Source organism: Bidens hawaiensis, unplaced genomic scaffold, assembly GCF_021521415.1.
Source record: "Bidens hawaiensis isolate Kalapana, Puna unplaced genomic scaffold, B.hawaiensis_p1.1 tig00039114_1, whole genome shotgun sequence".
NCBI classification, from domain to species: Eukaryota; Viridiplantae; Streptophyta; class Magnoliopsida; order Asterales; family Asteraceae; genus Bidens; species Bidens hawaiensis.
The window spans coordinates 23850-32085 of NW_027496883.1; the positions used below are offsets into that span (position 1 = coordinate 23850).

Sequence of the window (8236 nt, forward strand, 5' to 3'; positions counted from 1 at the left end):
CTTTACATACTGAGTTTGACTAGTCTTGCAAGTCTAAACAAGTTTATTATATTTCAGTTATTTTGTAAAGTTATGATTAATATATTTTATATAGTATATATGTTTTGTTATATATAGAAATATATAATTAATTAAGTATTTAAGAATTCGACAAATTAGAAAGGAGACGGGCTCAAGCTTCCGACATGAAACTAGAAGCACGTTGAGCTTTAGTTTTAGCTCTTTAAAATCAAATGAGTTGTGTTCGATGAACTTGAGCTTGATTAAACTTGTTTATACCCTTAATCATATCATCTAATAGTTTTTTTATTTGAAATCTTCAATTATATGTCTCATTTGACGCTATGTAATTTCTGTTCTAAGAAATATGGTCTGCCAACTAAAATTAAAATGTTCTTTTGAGATTTGTTATGTTTATAAACACAAACTTATGGTTTTCTATTATTTTATTTATTAAAACGGCTAATTTACACACTTTTAAATGTACTCCTAAATCTACAATCTACATAATTGTAATTTTTACACATTTAGAAGATTCTCATAGACCGATAACTAGATTACCGGTGGAAATGTGGAAGAATGGACAAGCCAATTTTTCTTTTTTTAAACGACCAATAAAATAAATTTTATTAAAGCATAACAACTAGTTTTTACAATTTTTAAATTGTAGAACATTGTTGAAAACATAAATAAAGCTCTTTAACAATTAGTTTTTAGTTTAAACTGTCTTTTTTTATTTGTTTCCAATGTTTTGAAACACCTTTGATATATGATAATAATATTTCTTTCATTTGAATTTTATTTATATAAAACCCCTCATTTTGTTGATCAAATTCCAAATCAAATCTAGTGAAATCAAATATTCAAATCAAACCAAGTTGTAAGAAGCTTCAAACAAGATCAAATGAAAACCAAGTACACACACAACTAACCCTGAACTCAACATCAGCTAATCGGTTTCAGCATACGGGACGTCAACTTGCGCTTGCTCGGCTTCCTGAACCTCCTTCTCGGTCTTCCTACCTTTCTTACACTTATAATACACGCTCATGAACGTTCCCACGGCTCCATACTTATTCCTACACTGCTCATAAAGTCCTGCATCAAACATCCTCCAAAAGTTTTTCTCGTTCAGTTCAGAAACCGCGTATTGTGGCTGGTACCCGTGGTTCTCGATTAACCAACTTTCCATTCTGCGAACTGCTTCGACTCCATCAAAAACCTCACCCCTTAACACGGGTCCTGGTGCATAGTAGACACCGACGTCTGTGTACATTTGAGCGTAGGGTGTGTCACCTTGCCTGCAATGTTCCTCAAAACCTGGCTCCGGGTACACCATGGTTTTGTATGGGAGCTTGTATAGTCGGTGAGGGCAAAGCCATAGGGGGTATACCTGTGGATTAATATTAAAAGATACATATAAGGGAATTAGCATGTAATATTTGTACATGAAAGTAGAGGTATACGGTATACCTGTGGACGGGTTGGATAACGGGCCAAACAGGTCGGATCAAAACAGAATCTTTCGACCCGTTTAGCCCCCTTTCCCTTTAAAGCTACTTTTTAATGTGTTTTACATGAAAGTAGGGTGGCTTGGACGGGTTGGGTAACGGGTCAAAATGGGGTCTGGTCAAATTAGGTTCATATAAAAACAAAATCTTCCGACCCGTTTAGCCCCTTCCCCCTTAAAGCTATTTTTTAATAAAAAATAGTCTTGATTTCAAACCAACCCGGCCCAGCCTGGACCAGTCGATTTTAGCAAAAGGGGTATCACCACCTCTAATTTTGGCCCGTTAGAGATACAACTATGAACTATCCGAACCAATCTGTTCCTAACTAAACGGGCCAACCCATTTTAAAAGCTTAAATGGTTTGAGGGATATTAACAAAATACAGACCAACCCAGGCCGGCCCATTTTAGCCAAATGGCCTGAAATTACCACCACTAATTTTGACCGTTGGCAATAATAATTACCCAAACCAACACATTTATTACTAAACACACAAATAGCCACCTATAAACAAGCGCGCAATGTAAAAAAATAAAAATAATAAAAACATTTTACCTCCATCTCGCGATCAACCCATTCCAAAGCATCAGGAACCTTATAAAGAGGAACAAGCATATCTTGAATAACATGCATTTCATGATAATAGTTTCTAATCGCTTCACCTTGTGTAGCTTTCAGCAAAGAAACCTTTGGTGGCATCAACCACCCGAGCGAATATCTAAACCACCATTGATCAGCAAATGGCAGAATAAGCTTCCCTTCCCAATACAAACACCTTGTGTGCCTATGATAATATTCCCGAGTCGGAATGTACTCAACAAATTCCCCTTTTGTAAGCGCGGTTTGCGCATGCTGATAAAACCACGGTTTAAACCACCACCCGACGCTATTAATCTTGTTCCCTTTTTTCTTCGCCTCTTCTTTAGACGCGTACTTTCCCGTCATGCATACACCTTCATTAGGATTGTAAATCATAGTTTCCACAAAATCAGGAACTTGTTCATTGTTTTCATCACCGAAACGTGGAGCAAACGAGTCGATATACGCTTTTCCAAGTTCTTTAACGCTACCTCTAACAGGTGTGTAAGTTAACTTCATGTATTCTTTAATGGGTATAAGTTTGATTTCAGCAGACACTAGTAGGCCCAAAGTTCCTTGAGACCATGGAATTGCATAAAACAGGTCAGAATATTCATTATCTTTTGTGGCCCGAACGACCCGTCCACCAGAAAGAACGATTTCATAAGCCACAACAGTGTCAGAAAAAAGCCCATATAAATGAGAACTACCCTCGATACCGTACCCGTTGATCAACCCACCAACGGTTAAATCATCGAGCTCAGCAACAACAGCAAGTGCAAGATTCAGTGGGACCGTGGCCCGCGTGATTTGACCCATGTTGACCAATGGCTCACATTTGGCGATCATACGTTCTTGATCGATTTCAAGAATGTTGCGGAAAGCCGAAAGGTCAACTTCGAAATGGCGGGCCCGTTTGTAGTCAACGTTTCTCATTCCAACAGCAATCCAGGGTTTTCGGGCTGTGCATACGAGCCCGTCCTTTGATGGGTTTCTTTCTGCGAGACGTTTGACTACTTTTTTGACATTTTCTTCGTGTTCTTTTTGGCGTTGTTTGTATGACTTCCATTCAGATCTAACGTCCCCAAGATAAGTGAGGAAGTATAGAGTGAAGGAGATTGGAAGTACAACAAAAATGACAATAATCCATCTGAACTGGACAAAATAGTCAACCCAAATCTTCTTTCTTTTGGGGCGGACCAATGGGGCTTCAAGATCAGGCATTTTGAGAGATCAAAATCTGTCACAATTCATAAAACATTTGTATCTTAGACAACAAAATAAAATGAATGCCTATAGTACATAAAAATAAATTATAATGCTGCAACACCTCAAATACAAGAAGGTAGTATAGGTTTGCATAAAACCGTAAAATTACAAAAATATGAGGGGGTGTTCGACATTGAGTTTTAAATCGGTTATTTGGTTTTGTTGCAGATACGTTAAAACTTTATTATTTTTCCCCTAATTGTCTATTATTACTAAATAATATCATTTTAAAAACACAATGCCAAACACCCCTTGATAATCTTTCATTAAATATAAGACCCTCAATGTTTTCATAGGTATGTACACAGTACACGCTACCCTGTTCTGGGCCCGGCCCAGTGGGCTTAGCCCTACCCCTGATCAGCCCACAAAAATTGACATAATCCTCCCCTTTGAAATGAAGAATAACCCCCATTCTATAGGGGAAGATTATGCCAGCCCCGATGGGCCGATCAAGGATTGGGCCACACCCAATAAACCGGGTGGTCCTAGAAAAGGATACCGGCTAAAAGGTATGATATTTATACAGTTTCATTTTTTGTGAATCCAAAATAAATTTATGTGGTGGTTGGTGTTGTATACCCTGCAGAACATACTTATATCTTAAAGGGGACCCCTCACAAGTCACAACAATACAAACATCATTTTGCATGTATAAATATCACAATGAAGATCTATTTATAATCTACATGATAACAATAGATATATGAAAAAAATGTAGCAGCTGCCTTGGACCACAGAAACACTGAGCTATCCATGTGCACATGTGAAGACAGGCAATTGCTTAATAATTGTATAAAGTACTGTTTTATAAATTAAATCTTGTACCCACAAAATATTATTGAAAACAACTCAACTCCAAAAATAATAAACAGCAATAACAAATAAACGAGCTAACAACGTATATATTTCAATGAGTTTATCATTAGAAATCAAGTTTTAAGACAAAAAGAACACTAATTTAGGAGGGGTGTTTGGATGTGCATTTAAGCTTATCAGTGTTAGATATTCAGGAATGTAGAATAGAGAAATAAACATAAAATGGCTAATTATCCCAACTTTAAACATTAAACAACTACTTGTGTATCTTTTTTATTCCATAAATGGTAACAATAACTTTGAAAATAACACATTCAAACAAGACAGGGCAGTAAAATTGTTGAAATAAATAGTATTAATTGAATGTCTGATGACCAGATAAAAATTGGATTCTATTGGGACAGGTGAGTGCTGTCAATCAGAGATATTGCAATATTGCAGTACAAAAAGTCCAAAACTACATTCAACAATCATTCACATTATAGATCTACAGAACCCTAAATATAGAACACATGCATCAAAACCTTCATATTTAAAGCACAGATATTACAATCAGCATCACCACTAAACATCAACAAATTCACTTCAAAATACCATTGCATGCAGCAATCTAGCGCTTTGTTCATATTCGACCGTTAAGCTTTTATCAGACAAGTGAACGGTTCACGAACAGCTAACCAAACGAACTTTCTTGTTCGTGTTCAATCATTAAGAAAATAACTTCACGCTTCACGAACACAAACGAACTACAGATGAACACAAACAATGTTTTATTTAATTTAGCTAACCGAGAACGATCGGTGTCAACGTTTTACCAAGTTTGCGGTGATATATTCTCTAGCATTCATATTTAAATGCAAACTTTAAATACTAATTAATCACATATACTCATATATATATCTTTGTTTTACAGTTAATAATTTAGCTTAAATCTATATGATAAGATCAAAAAAGTCAACAAAAAACATTAACAAACATAAACAAGCACATTATCGCACGTTCACGAACACAATGTTTTATCTGATTTAACCAAGAACAGTCAATGTCAACGTTTCGATCTGGCTACCAAGTTTACAGTGATATTTTCTCTCATTCATATTTATATGTGAACTCTACACATTAATTAACCACACAATACTCACATATATTTTTCTCTTACAGCTAATAACTTAGCTTAAACCTATATGATAAGATCAAAAAAGTCACTAAAAACCTTCAATAAACAAACAAACATTCACGAACATAAACCAACACATTATCAAACGTTCACGAACACAACCGAACGAGCACAACCTCTGTTAATGTTACTTCATCTAGTTCACAAACAGTTCGTCGAACGTTCGGTTCATTTACAGCCCTACGCAGCACAGATCTGCAAATCGTTACATGTACACACCGAAAATCATACTTATTGTTTATCGTTACATCTAAAACCTAACTAATTCCACTTCCAATAACTAATCAAACTTCATACACTAAACAATAAACAACAAACAATAAGCAATAAATCTCATTTGAATTCAATTAACAAATCAATATCAGTATATCACTAGTTCAACACGATAAACTTAACCGATGGATGAAACACGTAATAAATGCTAATAAATTTATAGATCTAAATATATATTTATTATTCAACTTTATCAGTGTGCATGAGTGGAATATTCGACTTAAAAGCTATAAAAGTGTTAAATATTATTATTATTATTATTATTAAATGAAAACGGTTATAGAGATTAGAAGAAGATTACCGGTGGATCCGAACGTAAACGGGTGAGTGAAGTGTGAGTTGGTGGGAAGAAGACTAGTAGTAAGTAATTGTTTATATAGGAAATAGAAAGCTGTAAAGGACTAGTAGTCTACATTCTACATTATTCCTCTCATTATTGCAACCAAATCAGTCACAATGTGTCAATGTAATATTTTAATAAACAATATAGAAAATTATAAACTTAGTCCCTACAGATTTTATAAAATTTTAAAAGAGTTAAGTATAAATCAGTACATGTGGTACGCAACTTTAGTACCTATTTTTTATTTTGTGTAAATGGCTAATTTAGTTTCAAAAAACTTGTATTTTTAGTACTTTTTTTTCTAATCTCGTCTATTTTTTCCGTTAAGTCGGTATTTAATTTGGTAACTTCGTTATTTTCTTTGTTTTTTTCTTTTCTTTTAAACGCTTATATCTTGTAAACCCCAAATCCACAATCATAACATCAAAATCCAAATCCTAAATCCCCAAACCCTTTCTTCATATCATCATAGGGTTTGAATTTTTACGATATTTGGGAATTTAGGATTTGGATTTTTGATGTTTTGATTTGGGGATTTAGGGCTTACAAACTATAAGCGTTTAATTAGAAAAAAAAACAAAGAAAATAACGAAGTTACCAAATTATCCATGACTTAACGGAAAAAGTAGACAAGGTTAGAAAAAAATACTAAAAATGCAAGTTTTTTTGAAACTGAGGTAGCCATTTGCACAAAATAAAGAATATGTACTAAAGTTGCGCAGTTGACCAAACACAGGTACTAAAATGACACTTAACTCTTTTTAAAATACATAATCTGCATTGTAAGCAGGGATGAGCGTTTTTGGTATAGGTATCTAGTTTTGAGTTTTCGGTAACGGTATGATACCGGTATTTTTAGAATTTTGCATAAAATATCAGTACCGTACCGCTACCAAACTGAACATTATGGTACTGGAACCGGCACCAAATATTTCCGAACTTCAGGATCGGGATTTTCGGGATCAGTATCGGTACTATTCCGAGCTTATCACTAATTGTAAGTTTGTAACCTTTTTTTAGAATAGAGATATTACAAAGTTATACCAAGTTTAACAAGGTTTGAGTTTAGCTTGTTTTGATTTATGAAGGGTTGAGCTTGGTTCGTGAGTTGTTTTTTTCAAGCTTGGGTTTGGCTTGTATGTTATTTATTAATTAGTTTATGTACGTTTTTTTAAACTGATTTTTATGTATTTTTATGAGAAAACTTTAAACGAGCCTATGCTTTGCTCGAGCTCGGGCCTGATAATTAAATGAGCTTTATTTGAGGCTCGGGCTTGGCTCATTTTTAGTTTTTTTTTATCAATCTGAACTTGAGTAGCTCGTGGACAGCTCAGCTTATTCTTCATCGCTGCAAATCCACTAAACCATCAACCATCGTGTCTCCCCCACCTTCGACGCCAACTTTCATTGAAGAAATTCATACCCGCTCTTTAAAACATATTTCTCTATATGTCTCTCTTTCATGTCCTCTCCGTTTACTTCTCTTTCTTTCACGCCATACCACAAAAGGTATTAATATATTTTGTTTTTATAACATTTTATAAAGGTAAAATTGTCAATTTTTTTTGTTTTATGATAGATTATATATGACTATAAGCAACTAATTATAACAACAGAACATGTTTTATCAAATAATCATTTAAACAACCATTATAAGTAATTGGTTATATTTTATTTATTTACTATAAAACAGATGAATATAAAAAATTTAATGTTGTAAAAGAATAGATATGATATTATAAAATGTATCTAAGCTTATATACAAAACTACATCGTTTTATTTAGATTGACAAAAAAAATACATGATTTTAATGAATTGACTTCAAACTACATCATTGATGAGCACATGTTAGTCACTTCACAATAGAGGTGCACAAATCGGTTTTTTTTAAAAAACCGGTTCGGTTATTAACCGGACCGTTTTTTTTGGCCTGGAAAAAAACCGGTTCGGTTAATAACCGGTTTTTGTCTGTCAAAACCCTAACCGGTCTAACCGGTTAGGACCGGTTTAGAAACCGGTTTTTTTATTAACTGGTTTTTTAATAACCGGTTTTTAGGTTAACCGGTTTTTTTTTTTTTTTTTTAAATAACCATTATTTTTTCACAGTATAAACAAACCGGTAACTACAAGGCAAACCGGTAACTACAAGGCAAAACGGACTGACCGAAGCCATTCTTTGCTTTCGTTGTTAGGGTTCTTTGCTTGGAAGATTAAAAACACATAACTTTCATTTATAGTTTTTACATTAAAAATACAAACATTAA

General features: G+C 34.1%; 1 protein-coding gene across 2 annotated transcripts; it reads right to left on the reverse strand.

Moving 5' to 3' along the window:
• Window positions 1–859: 859 nt before the first annotated feature.
• On the reverse strand, window positions 860–5953 carry LOC143590980 (delta(24)-sterol reductase-like). Of its 2 annotated transcripts, XM_077071316.1 has the most exons (3): window positions 5930–5953; window positions 2067–3330; window positions 860–1393 (listed from the first exon to the last, which is right to left on the reverse strand). In XM_077071316.1, exons 2-3 carry the CDS (start codon window positions 3312–3314, stop codon window positions 950–952), a joined length of 1692 nt encoding a protein of 563 aa, XP_076927431.1. In that variant the 5' UTR covers window positions 3315–3330; window positions 5930–5953; the 3' UTR covers window positions 860–949. The 2 variants fall into 2 exon arrangements, with proteins under 2 accessions (XP_076927431.1, XP_076927430.1); XM_077071315.1 differs by lacking the exon at window positions 5930–5953 and having other exon boundaries at window positions 861–1393; window positions 2067–3381.
• Between the last annotated feature and the right edge of the window lie 2283 nt (window positions 5954–8236).